The sequence below is a fragment of the Buteo buteo genome, chromosome 6 (assembly GCF_964188355.1).
Source record: "Buteo buteo chromosome 6, bButBut1.hap1.1, whole genome shotgun sequence".
Lineage (NCBI taxonomy): Eukaryota > Metazoa > Chordata > Aves > Accipitriformes > Accipitridae > Buteo > Buteo buteo.
In genome coordinates this window covers 7,891,472-7,917,437 of record NC_134176.1, presented here as the reverse complement: position 1 = coordinate 7,917,437, position 25,966 = coordinate 7,891,472, and the positions used below count along the sequence as shown (strand labels likewise).

Sequence of the window (25,966 nt, the reverse complement as noted above, 5' to 3'; positions counted from 1 at the left end):
GCCCTGAATGAAAGATATCAGGTACAGCTGGTCCCCAGTCACCAGATGAAAAATTTTACAGACTCCATATTTCTTTCATCAAACTTACGCTCAGGTTACTCCTTGGCTCCAAGACCAATGTCACCTTCGCTTCCCCTTCCTGGCTGATGTTGCTCAGGTAGAACAACTGCTCTCCCATCATCTTCTCTCCAACCATCTTGTGCACCGCATAGAGGCGGAAACGAATGGCGTGGCTGCTTAACTCCTCCGGCTCCAGCTTACTGAAGGTAATTTTATCCTTGAACATGGGGATGGGTCCTCTCTGAACACTTGTCTTACCCCTCTGTTTCTTGCTAGGCATCAGGACTGTGTGCACTTGCCAGGTGTTCACACCACTGCGGTCTTTGTCTGGGATATCCCTGGCCTCCAAGACAGTAACTACTAGCTTTTGACTTGAGGCTTTATAGTTGAAGATGACCTCTAGATCACCACATTTACAGATAGGCTCATGAGCACCATGATGAGCTGGTACACTGTTCACTTCATTATGTTCCTGCAAAGAGAAGGAAGAAGTAAAACCTCCATTGGAGTTCAACTGCTTCTGTGATCCCAACTCTATTTAAAAGAAATTGTTCTCCTCACTTGTGCTGAAAAGTGTAGGCAGTTGCTCTGAAAAATAAGGATCCCACTGTTTCTTGAAAGGCCAGTGACAGTCAATTGCCTGGTTTTATGTAATATTCCCCATACAATCAAGTAAGCAACAGCACTTGTTGAAACATTTCCAACAAAAAGTTTCACCAATATTTAAATGTTTCTCAGGAGACTATTAATTTTGCAAAAAATCTACATAGGGAAAAACTAAACAAAGGGGTTTTTTAAATTTCATTCACATCAAATTTGAGGCATTAACAACACTTTTTGGTTTCATTTGGTTAAAAAATCAACTTAACCTATTACTTTGAACATACACTGGAATATTTTCAAAATGGATTTTTTTACATTACAGAAATGTCATGGTTTAACCCCAGCCATCAACTAAGCACCACACAGCTGCTCGCTCAACTCCCCCCCGGTGGGATGGGGGAGAGAATTGGAAGAGTAAAAGTGAGAAAACTCGTGGGTTGAGACAAAGACAGTTTAATAGGCAAAGCAAAAGCTGTGCGTGCAAGCAAAGCAAAACAAGGAATTCATTCACTACTTCCCATGGGCAGGCAGGTGTTCAGCCATCTCAAGAAGAGCAGGGCTCCATCACACCTAACGGTTACTTGGGAAGACAAATGCCATCACTCCGAACATCTCCCCCTTCCTTCTTCTTCCCAAAGTTTTGTATGGAGAGCATGATGTCATTTGGTATGGAATATCTCCTTGGTCAGCTGGGGTCAGCTGTCTCAGCTGTGTCCCCTCCCAACTTGTTCTGCACCCCCAGCCTACTCGCTGGTGGGGTGAGAAGCAGAAAAGGCCTTGTCTCTGTGTAAGCACTGCTCAGCAGTAATGAAAACATCTCTGTATTATCAAGACTGTTTCCAGCACAAATCCAAAACGTAGCCTCATACTGGCTATTATGAAGTATATTAACTCTATCCCAGCCAAAACCAGCACACGAAATCAAACAATTCAGTCAAACCTGCTAACTTTTTGGATATTTTGTTCTGCTGGAAATTAAAAAAATTAAGCACTGTGTTTAATTTGAGGGAGGGGAAATCACCATGTCAGAATTTCTTGCCAAATGGAAATTCCATTTCTAGAAGCTACCTTATAATTCAATACTTTTCCTACAGCTAAAGCAATGATAATCGAGAAAAACAGTCTGATTAAATACATATTGATTTTTTATTCCCTTTTCAAATCTCCCAAGAGAAGCATCTGTTCCTTCTGTTCAGTTTGGATACTAATACATTCAGAATAAAAATTCAAAATAAATAATCAAAACATGGGCAGACCAATTCACACACAATCTTTTACCTAATTTTAAAACAAAAATCACCTTCATAAAACGAGATAAAAAACATGGATGCTCACCTTACCTTTTGATGAGTGGGCGTGGGCGTTTCTGTTCAAAAGTGCTTTTTTATCTTAGAGCTAGAATGTGCTTCATGTGATAAAGAGGTTGCTATAGTGATCAATTTGTATTTAAACATGAGTATACACTGTACTAGGGAAAGATTTTCAGTTAATAGCCAGAAGGTGAATTAAGGCCTGTCACTAGCAGTCTGAGTCACCCTCCTCCTCAAACATTTATCTTCTTTCGCATTTCAAGTTACACTTCTTTTCAAGATAGGAATCTCATTGTTTAGAGTACAGATGATGGGCCATAGGACTTCTGATGTAATTCTCTTCAGAAGTGTCTAGAGTCGTATGTCTCAAACAAGAGCTCAGACAAACCTCAACATTTATGTCTACTTCCTGTCAATCTACTTTTCAAGTTGCTCAGATTCATCTGCCATGATGTGCAAAACTCCAGCTTTTTGGATTTTCATAGGCGTTTTAAGATTCCTGCACGTGAATACAAAAGTCCGTGTGTGCACATGAGTGATGGAGACCTGCTATCCTATGTCTTGCGGAAGTCATGTCAAAGAGAGAAAAATCACCACTTGGACAGCACACAAAATGACTTGGTTGCCCATAAAAATGCCTTTCTGTACGACAGCAGGCTGCAAAGACAAAAATGCAAGGCAGGCCAGGTTGCCTGGAGAGAACGTGATGTTATGCAAATGTTAAGTACTGCTGTGTAGCTGTCAAGTTATTTCAGTCTGGTTGATGAAATAATATTTAAGAAGGAAACGTAATGGGGTTGCGCTTGATTCATGTTTCCCTCCACATGTTCATCCCTCCCCACTTTCATCTGTGCATTTGCTATTGAGGAGATGGAATCAAGGCGCATTTGAGAACTGCTGCTAAAGTGTGGAGACAACTGTGCTTGCGGCATAACTTTGCTTTCATCTACATGTCTGAGCTGGAGAACGTGAACTCCCGTGCACCATCATAAACCCGCAGGTACAAAGATCCAGGAGGTACTTTCCTGCCCCAACAGGGCTGAGTATCTCATCTTCTGGCAGCATGTGGGGCAGACCGAAGGTCAGATACTTGTTTTTTGACAGAACAGCTAGAAAGGATCTGGATTTCAGGATATCTCAAATTGCGCTACTTTAGCTGTGGCCACAACCACTGCAGGAACTGTAGGCAGAGAAGGAGAGAAAAATGCCAAACTCTGTGGCAGTGACATTTCTGTGGGCAACTAGGCTTTAGAGACCTCATGGGCTGACCCTTTCAGAAAGCACTGTGCTATTTGGGACTCACCCCTGCACAGGTTTTCAGCAGACAAAGCTTAAGGACGCTCAGTCTTTTTTCTGTGGAAGTCATTGACAGAATTCCCCTTGGCTTTCAGAGCTCAGCTAGGACTATGAGTCCTTTCTGAATGTATTGGTTATACAGACACTTAAACTGGAATCCAAGGGAAGCGTGGGTTTTAAATACTTCATCTGAATTTCTTTCTTTCCCTCTTCCCAGCACAGTTGTTTAGAGGTCAAGCCAAGTATACTGATTGATACTGTATGTCTAACCTGGTCACTCAGAACAGCCAATACCCACTTCACTAGGTAAAATAAGTCCATTTCTGCCAGAGAAACCTGAAGGAGCAGCTAATTATGGACAAGGCTTGAAATGGTACTTGTGGTTCCACTGCAGGGGCATAAAATTATCATTTTTGTCTCTAAAGAGAGGTCCTTTGAGTGGAGTATAATAGCACTCAGACATTTCTGGCATGTCAGAACATTTAGTTCCTGCAATAAAAAGCCTTTCATTAATCCACACAATACCTTTGGATGAGAAGCTGCTTGTAGTAGATAAACTGGGACTTGGGCATATCTGCCCCCTGATGCTATAACCATTCTTTGCATTTTTAAAATGTAGATACCAGGAGCAAAACGAGTGATGCATTCCAAAGAAATGCAAGAGGACACTGGAGACATTGTGGCACGTGTGAACCATGACAATGTACATCAAATGGGGAAAAGGAGAAATGAGCCTCAGATGGGCAGACAAACAGTATGTGTCAGAGGCACACAGCAAAGAGAGGGCAGGGCTGCTGCCGTGTGGAGTTCCCATGTGTTGCGTAGTATTTTGTGGGACTGGATTGTGCAGCAAACCAAAATACTGCTCAAAACACCCCTTAGGGCTGCAGCATATGCACCGAGGAGCTGCTTTCCATCTCTTTAACTGGCTGCAGGCAGCATGGTCTGAGGAGAGGAATCTTTTCCTCAAAGCCTTGTTGCTCAGTGTGTGACGGAGGTATTAATTTCCACAGCTGAAGAACAGCCTCCTTTAACTCAGGCAGAAGATGTGACCTTTGTGCTGTTCTTTTAATATGTCTGATGCAGGCTGGTATTTTTTCACAAATTTAATCTTGTGGTAAAATAATTATGAAAACCAACACATCACGGAGAAAGATTATGAAAGAAAAGGGGGATGCTAAGTCATCAGGTGTTTACAATGCCTTAAAATCTGTCATGTTTTCTTAAGGCTTCAAAATAAAGGTGCAGAACTAAGGGAAAGCAGAGGAGCTCCAACCTCAGGCTCTCTTCTTCCCTGGAAGGATGCCTGGTATCAATGGGGACCAGAGTGATGGTCACTTGGCCAAGTCAGAGGCCACCCCCACCAGCTGCCTCCAGCTTTCCAGATGCTTCCCATTCTCTAAGCCATAGAAACCACCTGGAAAAAGAGGCACAGGTCTAAGACCCAGTGACCACACACCCTGACCCTAGACACACACCCTGCGCATACAGCCAGTAACAAAGCCCGGGGCCACCACAGAGTGCTCTTTGCTAAATGGTAGTAAATGCTGTCAGGCAGCTAATGGCTCCAATTTCAGTTCAGAGATTGCAGTCAGAAATCAAGCAATAAAACAGCTTCTCTGAATGAGTGTTAGTAGCAAGAGGTAAAATACCAGAAAAAGAGGAAACGCATAGAGAGGGGTGTATGTTCATGCACACACACACACAGGAGTACCATTATCTTGTGCTGTGCTGATCAATTTTTCACTTCACTTCTCCTCTAACATTTTTTGGCCCCCAATATCCTTCAAAAGCTTACACAGTGTGTAATAAATGACAATTCACCATACCTCAGGGCTCCAAGCCGATGAGCTGTCAGTAGCATCATTTACTTCAAGTCCCTGGTTGGTAAATGCTGTCTCCATTTCCGAACATCCTTCTGCGGCTTGCTGGCTAATGCCATCGGCAACAACAGACTCCATCCTAGGCCCTTTACGCTGCCCAGTGCCCCTACTCTCAGTTGTTGTTGTTGAATCAACAGATACATGGTCATCTTCACGACAGGATAGGTTGTCTTGGTAACTCAGTTGGCTTAGTCCATCCAGATCTAAAAATTTTCAGCAAGAAAATAATTTCAGAGGGATTAGAATAAAATCCTCCCCCTCTACCTCCCAAAATGTGCCTTTCTCTCCTTTCTTTTCTTTTTTTTCCCCCCCCTTATCTCCAGTGTATTCAAGAGACATTTTCTACTTCTCAGTACTGCAGCACCAAACTTATAAAATAACAAAACCTGTATAAATCAGTATTTGATGGAGTGGATGTGGCTGTTTCTCATGCCATCCTGAACTGAGAAACCGGTTGCCTTTACATGAAGAAGTTAACCACCAGATGCAATTATCAATGAAATGTCTGTGATATTCAAGTGCCTTGGGGCTGTTTTGTGGCCCCAAAACAATAGCTTCCATGAAAACACAGGTCAGACAAATTACAGAAAAGCACAGCATAGGCCTGACGAACAGGTATCAGCAATTTCCTTCTATGCAGGAGGAGAAGGAGGAGGAAAGGACAGGAGTTAGCATTGCCCTCAAGGGGATGGTGCTGGTGAGGAAAGGAGCTTCCACTCCTTCCACAGAAGGTCGAGGGAGATGATTCTGGCCCTCTACTCCACTCTCATGAGACCCCACCTGGAGTACTGTGTCCAGCTCTGGAGTCCTCAGCTCAGGAAAGACATGGACCTGTTGGAGCAGGTTCAAAGGAGGGCCACAAAAATGGTCAGAGGGATGGAACACCTTTTCTGTGAAGACAGGCTGAGATAATTGGGGTTGTTCAGCCTGGAGAAGACCTTATTGCTGCTTTTCAATACTTAATGGAGGCTTATAAGATGTTTTTACCAGGGCCTGTAGTAATAGGACAAGGGGTAATGGTTTTAAACTGAAAGAGGGAAGATTTAGATTGGATATAAGGAAGAAATTCTTTACTATGAGGTGGTGAGACACTGGAACAGGGTGCCCATAGAAGTTGTGGATGTCCCATCATTGGAAATGTTCAAAGTCAGGTTGGACAGGGCTTTGAGCAACCTGATCATGGTAGGGGAGTTGGACTAGATGACCTTTAAAAGTCCCTTCCAGCCCAAGCCATTCTATGATTCTCTACACATCCCTCTGTCTACAACAAAAAGCCCAAATATTTCTGAGTAGAAGAAATTCTATGTTTGGCCTTAGGAGCAAATATGCTGTTTCCAACTCATACCTGCTTCACAATAAAAAATAATAAAAAAAAAATAAAATCCAACAAGTGGAATGGGGATTACACTCAGGAAACATTTCCTGGTGCTGTGCAGAAGTCCCTGCCCCTCTCCTTGGCTACTCTTTCAATTTAACAGCTCAGAGATTAGGAGAATAACTTTCAGGAGGAAAGAGGGATCCAAATTCAGATCCCTCAAATTCCAGGTGAGTGCTCTTCTCACTCCCTTCTGAAATGCAAAACCCACCTCTTCCCCTCCTCATCCTCCCATCTGGCAGACCTGGTCCTGAAACCGAGAGCCATCATTGTTTCGCCTCTGCCCTGAGCTGAGACTCTTGACTAAGAGAGAAAATAATTAGATTTTTTTGCCATTACTCCCATTCTTCTCTACAAAGTCAGAAAACAGAAATAAGTAAACATAAGAATGGAAGCAAGAAATAAAATAACAGAAATTCCACAAATTTACTGAGACTGAATGGGTACAGGCACTCCTTAAGGCATTTAATTAGCAAGCCAATGCCTAATACACTTTTTAAACAGTGGGTCATCCATCAAAGCACACACCACACAGCAGGCTTTCAGAATAAAATGCTACTGTAGTAAGAAATTATCCTCACACAATTGTCTTGTGGTTTTGACTCCTGCTGGGATAATATCTAGATCAATAATAGAGGAATTTTCAAAAACTACATTAAAGCCATAAAAGGCTATTCATAACAGGAGAACTCCAGAAATATATTAATAGAGCAAGGCATCTCCCTAAGACTCAGGCACAAAATAAATGTGTTAGGAAAGCAAAGGTAGTATTCAGGGAAAGGAAGGGAAAAGGTGATTCACCAAAACCATTTAGTGAAACAGTCTGGCTTTTTCTTTAAATTTAAAGTAGTTTGGTAAGAGAGAACCGCTTATCGATACCAGTATTAGAGGATCATTACAGGTAATAGCCTAACTATACAGACTAGAACAACTACACCTCTCCAATTACATCCATTCTAACATTATATTCACAAAAAATGGTGAAAACAGAAGTTCTTCATGAAAAGGAAAAGGTCAGAGCAGTAAAATGCCTGTAATTTACCTGAGAGATCTTTAAGGAAGAAAATGTCAACTGTCTTAGGAATACCTGACATGAATAAACAGCACAGCATCAGGGATATACGTTGAGACAGCATTATCTAACTATCTGAACTTTAATTAGCCAAGAGTCCCTGCAGAGCAATAGCAGCCAATTCTAAAATTAAGGGCAGAGAGTACTGTACAGCAAAAGACTGTGATTTTTTTTTTTTCAGTCCTGCCCCCCAAACTTTCCTTGTTGTGTCACGTGTTCACAAGCCAGGAAGGAGGTAAGGGGAATACTGGGGAGCAGAAATCACCAATAAATCAGGAAAGTCTGTAATCAAGGTTGGAGCACTGGCTGTGAAGAAACCGTGACTTTTGTCAGATGAAAGGATAAGCATCACCTCCAAATAGAATTCTAACAGGTACTGGGATATGGAAGCATCTCTCCAAAGATCCAGGGAAAGCTCAGCAGATCAAACACTGAAAATCAGGCTGGAAAATACTATGAAGTCCCCCCCTTACACTGGCAGGTAAATGGCCTGGTTAACCTACAGTGTCTTCTTTTTCAATCATACACAATCTCTCAGTTCTATGAAGCATTACAATATGCCAAAGAAATGTCCTGAGAGGCCTCATCACTTCCTAAAACACAATTCCTGAGTTAAAAGATGAAGCCTAGTAGATCTTGCTAAATTAACACCACATAGTTCATTGACCAGCAAGAAACACTGACATGAAGAGTTTAATGTGTGCATGTTACCTGTGCTGACAGAGGTGATGTTTGCTCTGTGGACTGCAGTGAATCACTGTGCTTTTACAAGAAAAAGCATGTCTTTTCTTTGTGATTTTCCAAAATGAAAGAAGTTTGATCCCTTCTTCTAGTCTCTATTTAAACACATGCTGAAAGTTAAGAACCTGTTTAAATATGGTCCAGAGGAGGAAAGGATTTCAGTATGGAAATAGATACTTTTGGACTTGAAATCCTCCTAGCTACTAGCAGTGATTTTCAAACTCCTCTTCCTGAAAGACAGTAACAGCAGCTGAGATATGAGTTAGTGGGACTGAGGCATATTTGTCCTCATACAGCAGTAAATCCTCTTGCCCGGCCCTTGCTACAGCCCCAGTTCCAAATCACTCTGCAGTACCCCAGCACCATGTGCTCCCTCGCACTGAACCAAACCAGATGCAGGGAGACCGAGCCGTGCTCCTGACCTTGGTTATTTTGAGATGAGCCATCAAAAAGTGCTAAAAAACTCCCTAGAAGAGCCTCAAAGGAGCAGAATCGTTATCTAATTACAATAAATCTAAACAAAAATGGCTTGTAAATTTTAGGGGTTAAAGAGAAAAAGGATCTTAAATTTCAAGTGACATTATGCAATCAGGCCAAGATTGTTTAATTTACCACATGCTGGGTAATAGCCTGAGAAGACTCCATGTTTCCAGAACTAAAATAGGCTCTTTATTAACAGGGTGATTTGCAGAGAGGCTGTGGGCAAAGCTGGCATTCAAGCCATTCAGCTCCCCAGAGCATCCTCCAAACACTTCCTTCCTGTGGTGTGCACTCCTCTTTCCAAGCTCTATTCAGGTTACTACAAAGATTTTTAACAGGTGAAAAGTTAAAGCTAAATGAGTCCAAAGTGCAGACTGTCATGACATTGATAACAATAACAGAGGGTCAAGGAAAATCTCATGTAAGAACATGGTATGAGAAGACTTTGCCATATGTCAAGGCTGAGTGGGAGAGAAGCTATTCAGGGCTCTCCGAGATGCTCAACTTTGCTGTATGCCTAAGTTTGTTATAGATTTCTGATTCTGTAGGAACAGAAAACCACGAGCTATGTGAGCAAAAGGTCTGTGAAGAGAACACAAGGAGAAGAGAAATCTTGGGCAGAGTCTAAGGAAGGTCTGAAAGTGCCATGATCCCAATCTGGACTCAGCACTTTTGAAAGATCCTTCATCCCTCCTGCCTGGAAAGATCCAGAGGATCTGCTCAGCTGAAACAGTGTTTGATACACCCCCAGGGCACAATAATGGCTTTACACCCACAAGCCTTTCTGTGTTTTGTGATCACGGCACCAGCTAGGAGCCAAAATGGACTCTCACACACACATGGAATTCTTGGACCAGCAACTGGGGGGTAGCAGGGCATGGGGTTATCTAGGATTTACCCCAACCACTCAGTTTTCCTCCCAGATAAACATCTTACATGGGGAGCCGTGGGTGTGTGCAACTATTGGTGTACACCCAGTAACAGCAGCTTTACATGCCTCAGAAGCCTCTTTGGGTTTGAAGGAGACCTGACATACCCAAGGATTAGTTTATAGCCATTTGTTCGTAATGAAGGGTCTGATCTTGAGCTTAGTGAGGAATGGAGCAGAGAAAGGAATGTCATAGTGAAAGCAGGCTTTAACAGCTGGTTTCATCTAGTTTCTGAACAGCTATTTAAACAATATCAATATTACCTCTGAAAAGAAAAGCAAAAGCAACTCTGCACCATGTTGTGCCGGAAGAAGAGTTCAATGGAGAGCCATATTGTGAAATGATCGCTCTAATCAGAGGGTGCATTAAAATCAGGCAATTGTATTTCAAAATTAAAACATTCTACAGAACTAAAAACAAAGGGCACTTTCACAGCTCTTCCTTCTAATGAACTTCTCCAGATTTTAGAATGTGTTCAGGCCAATTTTCTAAGTAGCTACGTTTTTAAATGCATTTCATCTCTGTTTGTATAAAAGAGTCATTACATTAGTCCATAGAAGATCATAAAATTCTTCCCTTCTGTGCCATAAATTTTTAGTTTCTGTCATTGCCTGACATTTGGCGTATGCACTGGCAAATCATACAGCATAATTCATTCACTGTTCACCTTGTGTTTGCAAAGCTGTTACAAAAGGAGACGTTCAACTTCTGCTAAAAGGCTTGCTAAAGAAATGACTTAAGTGGCACAGATCAAAAATAATTAGAACGAAGTCCTGCAGTCTTTACTCTGGCAAAATTAGCAATAAAATCCATGAAAATCCCTGTAGATTAGGAGCCAGAATTCAAAAGCCATATACAGTTAATGGAAACATCTTCATGGACTTCAGCAGGGCTTGGATCCAGACTCTCCCCTCTAAGTATTTTAGAAATGAGCTGCAGGTAACCAGGTTTAGTAAAAGAGAAAGCAAGATTCAGGACTTGTTCTCCACAACAAAAGAACCTCTCCATGTTGAGGCTACAGATCTTAGACTTCAACTTTAATCTTATTTCACGCAAACAGTACCTTTGCCTTCAGATAACTCTGTACTGTACTCCTCATGGCTGGAGAGCAAACAGCTGAATTTGGGTCTATGCTCCACACCTGCTGGTGTTGCTTTTTCAGATACTCCTGATCGAAAACTTTGTGAGCATGACACAGAGATCTCAAACTGCTTAATCACCTCATCACTGCTGCCTGAAGATGCTGTCTGTTCTTCATCCTCCCCGTAACTGTTTGCTGGGAGAAAAACACAACTTGGGCTTTAGACAGTCTGCTGCCCTGGGCCAAGAAGCCAGATGACACGGCACACTTCTAGCTCTCAGATGGACCTTCTGGGGAGAAAAAGGGGACCAAGGGTTTAGGGAGGACTGGGGAATGAACTTGAGAATCACCTGCTTCTTCAAAATTCTGGAAAGCCTGTGGATATCATATGGTATCAGCAACATTTACATATTATTATACCTTGCTCAACTCTGCACACTACTCTCTTTTTTTAAAAAAAATTAAGATATTTAACAGAGCAGAACACAAAGTAAGACACAACACACATAGAGAACCACTTGTAAAATCATCAGCATGTGCAAAGACAAAGTAGTAAGCAAAGGACTTGAAAACTTATTCATGCTTCTATTCCCCTGCACCTTCTGCTAAGGTGGAGAGGGAACTTCTTTTGTGCAGAAAAAGCAACTCAGACGTAACCTGCTCTGGGTAATATCATGAACACATAAATACGGCACGTGGCTAACAGGCACTGCTGACTCCATCTGCCAGCAGCAGAGGAACTCGGGAGACCGATGTAAATTGTAACCTTTAAAAGTGAAGATACGCATTTGAGCACGTCCCTGTGAGTGCCCTTCCCCTCCTGCTACCAAACGTGCTTTGAATATGAGATGACTGCACCCTCATTAGTGCGTGAATATCCGCCAGATGGGGGAAGGAGGGTTCACTACATACTATATATACTTGGCCTTGCTTTGTCAGGATGAAAACACAAAGAAATTTTGCTGAGCTCCCTGCCACCAGCATTGAGGAAACACAACAGCGGGACGTTTTGATCCACCACCGTGCACAGAGAAGGGAGCGGGGGGGACAACAGGCGGTCGGTGTGTACGTGCATGTTTGTGTACGTGCACGTTTGCGTACACGCGTGTGAACAAGCCAGCTGTCAAGTGCGGTGGGTCTGCTGCTTGCTATTGGGCATGAAGTATACGATAGGGTTGCCGAGACTTGCTTTGATAATCACTATGGCAAAGCCAAGCAGCTGAAGAAAAGGGCATTGCAGATAAACAGGTGGAGGGCAGCTTTCTCAGTGACACTGCCTGCTTTGGGAGGGAAAGCACCTTTTTTCACCTCAAATCTCACTTACATCAACCATGCGGCTACAGGTGGGGAAACCAGATCCTGCTTTTACACACTGTGTTAGGTCTATTAAAAATGTGCAGTATAAACTTAATGACAACTGCTCTCTCTGCTCCATAAATTTACCTGCTGCTGCACAGAAGATGGCACTTGACTCCCTGGGCAGAGAGGACAGAGCAAGGAAGCCAGCAGTACCAAAGCAAACTGCTCCCATCACCAGCCCAGCAGAAGCTGGCTTCTTCCATGCTGCCACGCTGGTAGAATTGACCCTCTGGTCTGATTTGCCACAGTTTGACAATAAGCCTGCTGTTCCTTCTAGAAAATTGCTCTCAATTGGAGGAAAAAGCTAAGTGTTCCTACTCTGATAAAAATGAAAAAGGCTTTAGACATTAGTTCGTAAATGGTTAGTGACCAGCTATCATAAAAATTGATTATTTTTCTGTAAGCTGTTAAAAATAAGTTTCCTTGAAATTTTTTAAAATAAAAATTATTTCAAGCTGTAACAACCCTATGGCCTAAATGTGCTACGATCTATCCAAATAATCAAAACACATAAAACTAAACATTCCTTTTCAGTCAACTGTGTTGTCAATTCACTATCTGCAGCTCATGCAACATCTACAAAATTAATTTAAATGCTCAGCAAATGCTAGTAAGTTCTATTTATACGTGTATATCTTTTGGCTATTTAAGATAAAAAATAAAAAATATTCCAGTTTAAACAAAAGTCCACTTTTCACTCAAAGAGCCTGCCAAAAATCCTGAATAAAACATCACCTTTAGTAATTAAGCCACATCTTTTGCCATCTTCTAAAACAACTGTAACATTAAATTCCTGACCCCATAGGCACAAGGCTGTGTACTTAAATAAATATGCATTAACATAGCGTACAATTCTGGTTATTACAAGAAATTTCACAAAGGCCGTGTGGATGCAGCACTCCTGGACCACTCGTGTAAGGGCACTCCTTGGGTGGCCTGCATTCAACTCCCTGCAAAATGGAGCAGAGCCCTTTTTCTAAGACAAAAGGGGATGGGTGAAGGGACGGAGGGGAGGAGTTTGGCCCACTTGGATATATTATTGGCCGCTTGACTTTGACTTCAATTTTACCAATCCCCAAAGCATGACTGCATCACTTGTTATGACACTGGATGCTATTTCTTACTAGCATTTGGAAACATACAGGCTAATTAAATGGTGGCACTGGGGAATCTGTAGCAAATGCTTGATATGTCTGCTGCTGAATCTCTCTGCCTGAGCGGCAGACAGCTCCATGTCAACTTAATATCTCTGTATTAATAAAACTAACTTTACCCAGGGGAGAGAAAAACGTTCGCCATTCAAATATACAAGTGTCCTGATTAGGAAAGGACAAGGGGGAAACATTTTCTGTATCACCATGGAAACTTAAATAAAGGACCCATAATTACAATCTAAATTCTGGAAAGATAATGAATACATCTTGAGATCTGCAGATGTTGTGTAGCATACACATATTTCTAGCAACTTCAAGTCAATTACTTCCATGCAGCATCTGTTTTACAAATCAACTTCCCACCACTCATAAGGAGGCATGTGGGATTTTTTTTTTTTTTCCCCAGAGGAGACAGTGGGGAGGAAGAAGAGTGACCTCTTTTTCTGGCAAGATATTTCAAACTACCACTATTTATTCAGAAATTTCAAACACCCAATCAGTTACAAAGTTAGCTTACAGGCATCCAAGTACACTAAACTAAAATGCATGAAATAAATAATTCAAGAATACTCTGCAGTATTACCAAGTATAAAGAATAACTTATCATTTGCTCAAAGCTTATCCAAGAAAAAAAAAATTACCAAATAAAATACATAGTGTAGGTGTAAAATATAGATGTACTGCATGTCTCCTGTCTGCCTGCACGTTAAAAAAAAAAACCAACAAACAACAATCATTTTGGCTGAACAATGAAAAGTTTGCAAATGCCAAACTTCTGCTTTCCTGTACACCTAATGCTGCCCTTGTGCGTCCACCTTCTTCTTAAAGATTTTGATTCTGCTTTACGGAAGTCAGTGGAAGTGTCAATGGGAGCATCAGCAAGCCCTGAAGGAAGCAAAAGTACTATACAAAAAAAAAATGTATCTGATCACATAACCAAAGACAATATCAGTATATCTATGCATAATGCATATACTCAGAGGATCCCAGGAGTGCTCTGTGCCATGTTCTTTGCTATTATAGAAGCAGTCACATAGCCCTGGCCTTAAAATTTTCATGATCAGGATGACAGAGAGGAACAGTGATCTGCAATGGCTCCTAACTCAGCAAAACCCAGAACTGCACACAGAAAGAAAGGGCTTTTCTTTTGGAAAACTGGAAAGGTCTGCTGCAAACAAGGGATTTAGTAAAGCTTCTCAGAAAAAAGGAGGAACATTCTGTAAAGGGAACAACACACGTAGAGTTGCTACTACCAATTCCTATGCAACTCCAGCTCTGGTTTGAACTGTCTTCAACCTGGAGTCTTATTCTTGCTCTTGCTGTCAACCACTTGAACTAGAAGTTCAAACAGAAGTACAAAGTAACACAACTACCTGATTTAGGGGCTTGACTAAGGAGGAGAGCACCCCATAGCTTCACTTATGCTCAAAACTATTTGGACATACAATCTTGCCACCAAACAACTTTCTTTTTATAAAACAGAAACAAAATCCAAAACATCCACCCAGACCTCAAATGTATTTAAAATTGATGGAGAATGTGCTGTGATACAGTAAACCCACACTTCTACACGTGCCATTACGGACAAAGAGATTGTGCACAGTGACCATGTACCACTGACTAACACTGACTGGTCGTTTACTAACGAACAGAAGGCAGCCTTCAGCTGGGCATTCTCCTTGCACCCCGACCTATGTGGTTTTGTCCCTTTCTGGTCGGTATACCAAGCAGGGAACCATTTGGTGCCCAGTGTTAAAGGTAAGGTCCACCCCTCTTTTCTGGGTGTCAAGCGACAGTGTCCTGCTTTTGCAACGCCTCAGTCTCTACCTCTTCATCTGTCCTCACGCCATGACCGCACCGACTGGGAAGCTCTCCAAGGCGAACACATGTGGGTGGTTGTATGCCGTGCAGGCAGAGAGAATCACAACTTGGCAGCTTTCATACCAGGGGACATTTCCAACAAAAAGAAATAAAAGGAAACAAAAAAAGTCAGAGAGTAATCAGAAACAAGACATTATTTCGCTCTGACCATCAAGCACCTCTATAGCCGAACAATACAGCAGTCAGAGTAATAGACTCCAATTCTGCACACTGCTGTGCAGAGAAATAGAGAACTGCCCACAGAAAACAGCATGAAAATCAACATATTTTCCTCTTGCTTTTTTCCTACTCCCAAACTTGGATTTTAAAAATAGGAACATGGGATTCAGCTTCAAACTCTCACTTTGCTGCCTAAGGTTCTTCCATAGGTAAGGGAAATGGCAGCCAAGAAGCAGAAGCACAATCATCCCTGATTTTCCCAATCACCTAGTTTACATTTTACATGTGGAGTAAGCATGCATCAGGCTTCATTTATGCTACTGGTTTTATTAGCACAGGCCCAGGTTTTGTGGAGAAGTGGAAGAAAAAAGAGATTACACACTGTAGGAAACACCGCCAAGCCAGGAAAACCCCTGGTGTGGATGCAGTTACATCCGTGAGTCAGCCTACACCCCTTTGCCAGCCCAGGTTAAGTTGCTTGAAGAAAACAGGCAGCTGCAGAGGCAGAAAAGCACCTTCTGTCGGCAGATGCTGTGTCTACGCTGGGGACACTGCAGGGCACAGGCATACCTGTGTATGCTCTGGGGTGTGGGGCTGCAAATGCTCATGGACTTGGAAAATAAACAAACTGCTGGATCCCAATGGCCGATGAGTTAGAAAACACTGCCCTTTCCTTCCAACAAAAAATAACGTTCAGTTTATAAGCATTATTTTAATGAAAGTTTTCCTGGTAGCTCTCGTACCACAATGGGTTCAATTCCTTCAGGCTCCCCATCAATTGCCTCTTCAACTTGTTTCCTTGGCTTGGATACGCACTTCTCCTTCTAACGCAAGGGAGCCACTCTGTAAGCTCTCTCCGCTACAGAAAATGGCCTTCCACCTAGCAGAAATCAAACTGGCCAAGGAAATGCTCAGGAAACCCACGACACTGACTCTTGCTCCTCTTTAAAGCAGTTTTACTATGCCACACTCACAAGCTGCAAGACCCAGCGTACGCATGCCAATTACATACCATTCATAGCACCCAATGCTGTAACCGTTAGCTTCACACCCACAAGTCTTTGTTTGCTGATTAACAGGGTGGAAATCAACTCCCTCACGAAGATATTTGTTTGGGGTTGCTACAGATAACAACTGCATTGCAGGAAGGCAGATATTTATTTTCCCACTGATTTTGCTAATTGAAACTTTCTGTTTGCTACCAGAGGGTTGATTCACCACAGCCCCCCTTTACCACCGCTGTAACACCACCGTTTCCATGGCACTCCTGAGAAAATCACAGACTACAGCAGCAGCAGTGGGTGAGGATGTGGTGCAACAAGACTCATATGTGTTCAGGACCAAAGCTGTCACCCGAAAGGGACAATCCTGTCCTCTTTCCCTTCCCCTTCCCCTCTTCCCCTTGTTTCAGTTTTAGTGATCATGTGGCCAACTCACCTGATTCAAAAGTAATAGGGAAGGGGCTGGTAACTCTCAGCTGAAGCAACAAGCTGGTCCGGTTCACCACACAGTAGCATGCTTGTAAGGCCAGACACGGAAAGTAGCACAACCGTGTGATCGGAGATGGACAATATACCTCAGCTGCAGTTTTACATCAGCTACTGACAATTGTAAAACGGCACCCTCAGGCCCAAGGGTTTTATAGCTACATTATTTACGGCAATAAGCCTAGACCCTAAAATTGACCCTGCGACACAGCGCTCCAGCAAACCTCAGTGCTCTCATTAATCCAAATTCAGGGCTTTCTCTCCAGCACTACCACTCTTATACTATTTGCTGGAAAATACTCCCACACAGATTATGCTGCTACATTTAGACCGTATGGGCTTGAATCTCTCTCAGCCTGAGCAGAAAAATCCCTCCAAGTACCCAGCTTGCATGGGCAAGCACTCATGCCCAGTCCAATGAGTCCCTCCAGGGATGCTTCATCTCACATGGATACTGAGCTCTCTAGACAGGGGAGCAACTGTCTGAACATCAGGGAACTTTTAGGTAGGGTGATGAAGCCATGAGAGCATCAGCTATTTTCATGGTCATTAGAAGGGATTTTCTACAGATTTTGCTAGGGACTGGTTTAAGATTCAACCTAAGTCATTCATGTTGGCCTACAAATAGGTACTGATGAAGCCTCCCTAACTCAGTCTGAGGAAACTGCAATGAGAATCACTCAAACAGCATCTGCAAAGATACAGCCCAACCATATGTTCCTCACTACCTGGAAGACCCACACAGCCCAACAAAGCCCATTCACTGTCTATAAAACAGCACATTTTTTTCCTCCATGACTGTAATCTCCCTCTTTTCTTTCATTGCAGTCTTTCCCCATGGTTACTAAAACTGTTTCAGGAGTCTATGAGGCCACTCAAAATGATGGCTGCTCCAGCAGGTCATTGCAACAGCCAGAAATGAACTGGGCACAAGGAAGGCATATCCATACCCCTATCTGGCAAGAGGTAAGGACCAACACCAGCCCACCTTTTGGCAGAGTGATCCCATCTCATATAAGCTTACGCTAGTGGTTTTTGTGCTGTTAAGCAATGCAAAGAGGCTAGGAGGAAATGGAGGTGAATTATCCATGCTTCCAAAAGTCCTAATGGTCATTCCTTTCTGCAAGCATTTGCTTGCCATCATGGGTTTGCATGAGTAGCCTTCTACAAAGCAGGCCAAGCCAGCAACAACTGTAACAACAACAACAACAAAAGTTCTACTGTTTGTATCATTGTATCAGCACACAGAAATACTATGTTCCAGCTCTGCAGAGTGCTGCTAGTATGCCTGCACGTAACCTCCACCACAACACAATGAGATCATTCACACCTGCCTCGCCTGTAGTAGGAGATGGAAGGTGAGGAGGCAGGGTTTCTAGGAGAGAGGCAGCACTTCCCAGATGCTGCCAAGATGCTGTTTATTGGTAAATGAAGCCTCCTGAGTCCTAAACAACCTTCCCAGAGGAAGATAGAGTCGCAACTGCCATATGGGGAGTGGGAAGAGGATGCCACTTAGCAAAAGTGGATCAGAAAATACATGCACACACACACGCTCACACACACGATTTGTTCTGTAAATGCGCTGAATGGCAAAATCCATTTCTTCCTCTCAAATACATCCTTCTCCATACAGCTTATGCAACCTTCTAGGTGGCAAGGGCATATGACAAGTACTCCTGAACGTCCTTCCTCATGCCCCCTAGGGAGGTAAGCACAAGGAAGCTCTGCCCACTAGACAAGGAACTTGGTGAAAACCCAAACCACTGATCCACTGTGGGCTTACAAAGACACTGTGTCTAAAATCACCAAATGAGGATGAACAGCAGTGTTGACAGGCCTAAGACAGAGCCTGCAATGGTAGCACCTTTGAAAGCTTGTGTTTTGAACCACTCTTTCTTTGGCTTCATTCCCCCAGCTGTAAAGCTGACATACCGCAATCCACTCTCCTTTCAGGGCTATTGCATACTCTCATCACCACTTACTTTTGGCATCACGGATGAAGATCCCTTATCATTTGAAACTTTGAAAAGACAGAACAGCAAAAGAGTACTTTATATTTTAAAAGGAACATGGTACCACCTTCACAAGGACAAAAGTCTGTGCACAAACACTTTCTGAGTGGTTCTGAATTTCCCAAAGAGAAAACATTCAATGCAAACTCACGTCTGCACTTCATTTCAGAGAGCTGTGGACTCGTACCACATTCTTCAGAGACCAGATGCATATCCCCAGTCACGTTAGTGCTTTCTCCCACTCAAGCAGCCAGGAGTATTTTCTGTGAAGTGCTTTTTTCCACCGTCTGTCTTTGCTTTCCTTCACTCAGTCCTAGTGGTGCTATTGATTCAGTGTAGCCTCTTTATTTGTCCTGCTTTGAGTACAGGCACTGATTTTTATAAGGCTACATTCTGGCTAGAGCACTGGCTGGCTCTGTAGCCAGACAAGTGATAAAATTCATAAACACTTAGGATTTTTACATGGAAACTGGCCATCTATCTATTTTAGTCTCAGGTTCAAGCAGAAGTTTTATTTATCACAGAATAACAAATAGCATCTTTTTGTTACAGGAAATGTTTTCCTATATGGGTTTACAGGACCTAATGAAAACTCACTTCTTGCCTAGGAATTCCTGGCCGTATGAAGGGTCATTTACTGAGGTCAGGAGTGATCATATACAGCAGAAAGAATAATTTCCTCTACCACAGCAATTACTGGCAAAAATCAATGATCCCTGTTAAGCTGGAGGCCAAGGTAAGTAAATGCAATAGTGCATTTTAAAAACTCCCAGAGCCTCAGAGGCGTGCCTCCCCTTACACGTGTATTGAGGATAACTATCTAGCTATCTAGACAAGATTCCTATTAGGATGTCAAACTTCCTTGCATTCCAAGGCCAAAAAATTTATTTTAGTGCAACTGAAATGCAATCTTTAGCTAGCATTGAGATTGTCTAATTGATGGGAAAACATCTCCAAAGACTTTACGCAGTTTAAGTGTAATGCTCACCTATATATTACACTAGTATTATGAACACAGTGTCAGACAGCTCAGGAGACTCTTCAATCACAGAACTCACTGTGCAAAAATAGTTCAGCTCTGATTCAGAAGACTCAGCTCTGCTGGTGTGTCTGTCCCCATGCCTTTTTCAGAGCAGTGTCTGCTGAAACTGCTAACTTAATGGTCACTTTGACTTTTTGTTTGCAAAGGACATGGGCCCTGAGGAAGAAGTGGGCTAAAGCCATTACATCCATGGCACAATTATTGCTGCTCTTCACCTTTTTCGTTACTACTTTTTTTTCTCTGTAGATTCGGGCTGGGAAGCAGATGGACTGGCCAGCTCTACCCCTCTGCTTGCAGTGCACTACTTTTAGAAGTGGCTTATTGCTCCACTGCTTTTTTTCAATTCTTAAGCCAAATGTGCAATGATGGATTTGGCAGCCACACTCTTGCCAGCCACCCCCAGTCAGCTGAGCAGCGGTATCTTAGCCGCGGGGGGATGCAAAGGCTGTTCTGTCCCCGTTCTGCCATAGGAGACAGTTTCTCTATCAGAAACACCGAGGTTAGACAATGAGGGAGGGTCTCAAGGAAGCTGCAAGAGTAAGTTCATCTGTATTTGCAAAATTTACAATGACATGATTTGCAAATGGTGGCAGGGATCTGCATGCATAGAAGGGTCTGCCTTCCCATCATTAACCTCTTAAACCAAACACCTGCTGTTGCAATATTTCCTGCTCAACTACCTCCTCATTTTTAAACTGTGGATCAAAAGCATCCAAAGTGAAAAACTTTTCCCTGCATTTGTTTGAAACCTTGGCACAACATTACTAGCATCATTCAAGTACAGACCAGGACTCAGCGGCAACCGAACCTACACCCTGCTGATTAGCATGCCTCACAGTATCTAACAGACGTTTGACTTAAGAACCCAAGAATTTCATTGCTCAAACACTTTATTAGATCCCTAAGCCTAAAAATGGTTTTCAGTAATGTGTGTGCTGCTTAGGGACCTCAGAAAAGCTACTCTGGGAGCTAGGAAACATTTCCTAGGAGGCAAAAGTGTGATCAAAAACATATTTGATAAAAAGGAGAAGGGGTAATGATGGTTTTTAACTGTAATTTTATTTTATTTCATCTCAGAAGTGTGCTCTAAGTTTAAGAGAGGGGAACAACTATTGGATTTTCTTTCGCAGCTTTTTTAAAACAAAATGATTTTCATCTAGGGTTGGTCGGTTTTCTTCCCCCTAAACCCAATAAACTATATATTGGAATGACCTTGTAACGGGTTTCTGTGGCTCTTTAATCACTAGTGGCTGCTAAATGAAGCATATCTATTTTCTCTGTTATATTACTATTGGCAACCAGGTCTTCAGTAAGTGCCCAGAAATATTTCCATGGCAACAAAAAGCATTCAGCATTGCTACTGTTTTGTGCCAATTTAGCTTTAAAATATTCTATTGTGGAGAGAAATATGGTACATTAAGTGAAATAAAGTCAAGATGCAATCTTCTGAAAAGAATATAAGGGTAAACAGGAAACATGTATTTTGCAGAAATGGAGGAAAAAATGCCAAATGGAAGGAGAAATGTTCAAAGCTAATATTGATGCTACTGAACGCCTTTGCTGAATGTCAGCAAGTCCATATGCTCGCTTACATTGTCACTTAGGGTTAGGTAACAAAGCTAACAGAAATAAGGATACCTCAAACATCTTCTCTTGATCATTTTAATCCATGACTGAAATTTTAAGTTGCCAGGGTATTACAGCCTCTCTGCATGTCTAGGTTACCATCAGAAGAGTTCATACTCTTGATGTTAGAGAATGAATCTAAAGGAAAAAAAAAGAAATAAAGAGTTGAAAAATGAAATACAAAGAGCATGTGTGTGGTTTGGAAGTGAAGGGTCACTTAGCAGAGCAAAACAAGTTCTTCCACATCAAAGATCTTGTGGAAGACATTTTCAAATCACAGTTCAGCACTTCCTCTCCTATTATACAACTTAGATAGATAGTTCTGAAAAAAAAAGGCATCAACTCCCAGCCCTCCAACTCTCAAACAGCCAACTTCATGACTATAAAGTCTTGAGACTATTGGATGGCCCTTTGTGCAGTGCATTGCAGAGATTAAAAGATAGAAGACTATTTGAGAGCATTTCCAGTGACATTCCCTCTGGTGTAAAAAGCTATGCAATGCCCTCTAAAGTGCTTTTTGTGGAAGTAGAGAGCTTGAGGCAGCAGCAATGTAGGTGCTGGGGAGCTCTGTAAGGCCAGCCTTCCAGTCCACAATGGCTCCAGACAGTTTACTGAGAAGGAAAGCCAATAAATATTAAGAAAGAGTCCATTAGCAACTTGCTAAGTACCTGCTCTCAGTTGGGAGAGAGGTTCAGAGTGACCCTCTCCTTTAGCTGCAGTGATGGGTTACTCTCACATCTGACTGTCACTCTATGTGTCTCTCGCCAGGAAAATTCATCTGGTCCATCACACATTCCTAAGGACCCTCTTTCTCAGATGTCCCTGCAGACAGGAATGCAGGTGACAAACTGCTCTGACAGTCACAGCAGCCCATTCCTGGCCCCCATTCCCCTGAGACCTCACCACCTTTTCTCCCATCCACTGTGAGCAAGGGTGTAGTCCAGAGACAGGATAAAGATCTGGTGGCCACCATCAGAATAATGCATTTGGTACATGGCTGCTCCCCAGCCTACTCTGAGGAGCCCCAGGATTTGCCACGAATCACTCTAACAGCCCCTCTTAGGGTTCCAGGCTCTGCAGAAGACAAGTTTGTGCCCTGCATAGCACTTGTCCAGGAGGATCCATAGCCCCAGCACTCCCTGGAAGGACACTACATACCCTGCTTCATGGCGTCTGTGCACACACTGGACACATAATCCAAGCAGACACAGTAAATCCAGCCCTGCAGCGTTGACTTCATGCCTGTGAACAAACCCTGTGGGCAGGGTATCGCATAGGCAATGTATAGGGGTACCAGGAGATAGGGGATCTGTACAGGTTAGAGATTGGGCTCCAAGAGATACAGCCTGGGGTGCTTAACCTGAGAATTGGCAATCATTCATTTGGAATATGAAACAAGCAGTCCCAGTTTGGGAGACAGAACAGCTAGACCGAAAGCTCTTTTTAATTATTTACTCCCTGGCCATAACAGTGTGAGGAATAGTAATAAAGAAAAGAGCTAATTTTAACATTCATTAAAGAACACCATCAAGGTTTACACCCTCTCAGTCTGATATTCCTATTAAATATGAAAACAAACAGGCTGATCTTCTGCAGTCTGCACAGAAAAGGCTAAATATGTAAGACTTCCCTAGAAGCCAAGAGTGCTGAAAAGCTCTTGGTCATTATAAAACAAACATTTTCAAGAGCATCTACTGCCTGCTTCAAAAAAAGGAATTTAGATATTTGAAGCCAAATTCTGAAAACCCTCAGTGAGTCTCATGTTCTTCATAAGCTCCATATTGTAGACCCACTCCCCCCTCCCCTTCCCTCCTTTATTCCCCTTCCTAGGATGTTCGTAAAGAGCAGCTTTAACCCAGCAAGACCCAAGTATGGTGTCAGCAAGACTGTAGCTTTCCTGCTTGTGGTTGGGACATAGATCTCCATCAGTCCTCTGTGACCCAGGTAACTTCCAGCCACATTTACGGTGATATTTAGTGAGTACAAGTCACATGGCTGAAATTCAGTCCTGAACACAATTGCCTGAAAAGCTGTTCATGTCACTTAATGATCAGAAGTCATAGTTAGGCCTATTTAAAACTGAAAATATCAAATTCAGTTCTCCTTCCCATAATCTCCTGCCTGCTGTCCTCTTCAGTCTTGTTTGAAAAGCTTGTGGGAGTGGTGGGAGGGGAGGAAAGCGATTTGAGAGCCTTTCATCCATAAAATCATGAGATATGGCTGGCTTTTTAGTACAGCATTTCACAGCACATGGCACAGTAACATCTTGAGATTCCTGGCACAAAGAAACAAGGTTTGAGATTATATATATCTTTAATAGCAATGACGCAAAGGCAGATGGTTCTCAAAGCAAAGGCTTGAGGCTAAACACTCCCTTTGAAGGGTCCTGCTACCAGAAACAAAACATGGGGGGAGCAAAATACTCCTTGCTACAGCAACAGGGCCTGATTGCCTTCTAATAGACAGTATTTCACCCTGGAGATTTCCACTTATTTTAGTGAGATTAGTCTCATGAATAAGGGAAGATTAGACACAGAAGAGGAAAGGTTAGATTTTTCTTTGGGATTTGGGGAGTTTTATTTTAGCTGTGGGAAACAAAGACAACATAGAACATAATGAGCAGATTAGCAACTAAATCAAATCAATACCAGAAAAGAGGGGTCTGGATAATACTGTCAGGGTGCGTGCTAGCTTAGCTGCTTACCTGCAAAACTTGCCTTGCCATTGTTACTTTTTAAGGAGCCACCCAAGCTGAGGATGTGCTGATGACCTCCCATCTTCACGGAGGGCTCACCTTCTTCCTCAGTGATGGGAGGAAGCTGATCAAGTGGCTGGAGATCTTCATTTGTCCAGTAGGATCCATTGGCTGTCAAAGACCTGGTGCTTTCAACACACTGCTCTGGTAAGCCTCTGATATTTTTAACCTGGTTTTGCCTCTGCTGACCCATGTCAGAGCCATGAGGGAGGTCTTGTGAAGCAAGATCAGGACGCCCAATGTGAACATCTTCTCTAGGATATAAGTATTCCTCATCCCAGAGGTCCAGGTGTTGTTCATCATCTGATTCCTCAGAATAATCCTCATAAACTCCTCCATTATTCTCCAAGTCCTGGTTCCTCTCTTCTTCTGACTTACGACCCACTCCACTCAAATTCAGCAGTGAAGCAGATATAGAGTCTCCTGCTTGTTGGATAGCTTCGTATATTTGAGACATCCAAGAAGACAGTGGCTGAAGGAAATTCTGAGCAGCCTCAGAAGCCATGTTTAACACTATGCCAGTATCTGGTGATCAGTTGTTCAGCTTTGCCAGCATGTCACTTACAATTCAGGGAGCTACAGAATAAGCACCATAAGAGATTACTGTAAATTGCTTGTCCATCAACACCTGTCGACACACTATCTACGTAAGATGTCTAGAACTGAGAGGAGAAATGGAAAAAGCACTTCTACCCATAGAGAATACCACTAGAAATCCAGAAATGATGGACAAATTACACATATTCCTGCAGAGATCTGGAAAGCTTTCATTCAATTACTAAACCTTATATAAAAATAAAAACATAGAACATCAGAACAGAAATACTTTTTCTGAAGTGCACACATTCTGGTTACAGCTGTCTGTCAACAGACCTGGTAAAAAAAGTACAAAACAACCTGCAGTCAAAAATCTCAAATAATCTCCTGGCCCCAACTTCCACCACATCCTTAGCATTAGCATGTCCAGATAGAAAAATTGAAGAGTGGAGAATGTGGGAAGAATTACGTTTTGATTGATTAAAGTGACAGGCCTAAAGCGTACAGAACCAGCCCATGACAGAAAACTATCTCAAATGCTTTGCTCCAGAAAGGCTCTGAAGAAGCCCTCTCTGCCCACAGAGTAACACAACCCAGAGTTCTTTTGCCCTTCACAGAAAGAAAAAAAAAAACAAAACAACACAGGAGGTGGAATATTGTAGGTATGAAATGATGGGAACAGAAGCAAGTTAACAAAAGCATTGGTATCATGTCGATGTGATATGTTTTCTCAAAACTCATCTAAACCCTAAATAAAAACATAACTTGTAGAAAGTTAAGGTGCCTTTTTGCCTGATACACATCTTCCCACATTATCACAAGACAGATATTCTTTTAGGAACTCTAAGAAGAAGGAGAAACCTACAAATAGGATGATGGGTTTAGAAAGAAAGAATTAAATAGTTGCAGATTTTAGGCTAAAAGACAACTAAAAAGAAGCAAAAAGAAGCTTCAAAAATTAATACCAGTGTCTTGCTGAATTTAGAGGTCTAGGAGCAATCAAACTATAAAAGGGTAAATACAGTATAAGCAGCAAGAAAATAAAGTCAGCAGCAATGTGAATTACTTTGTGAAATGGTCTCCAGAGATATGTAGTGGGAAACCCAATGTTCTGGATTTTTAAA

The 25,966-nt window shown here is 42.4% G+C and overlaps 1 protein-coding gene across 2 annotated transcripts in view; it reads right to left on the bottom strand.

The window, feature by feature from the left end:
* SYT16 (synaptotagmin 16) overlaps positions 1-24,810 on the bottom strand; it is a 38,561-nt gene extending 13,751 nt beyond the window's left edge. The window contains exons 1-4 of one of the 2 annotated variants that reach the window (XM_075031043.1): positions 24,255-24,810; positions 10,813-11,025; positions 5,099-5,355; positions 89-532 (exon numbers count right to left, since the gene is read on the bottom strand). In XM_075031043.1, the coding sequence (XP_074887144.1) occupies positions 89-532; positions 5,099-5,355; positions 10,813-11,025; positions 24,255-24,810 (1,470 nt within the window). The remainder of the gene's footprint in view (positions 1-88; positions 533-5,098; positions 5,356-10,812; positions 11,026-24,254) is intronic. The other variant, XM_075031044.1, reaches the window with a different exon arrangement.
* Positions 24,811-25,966: the final 1,156 nt, after the last annotated feature.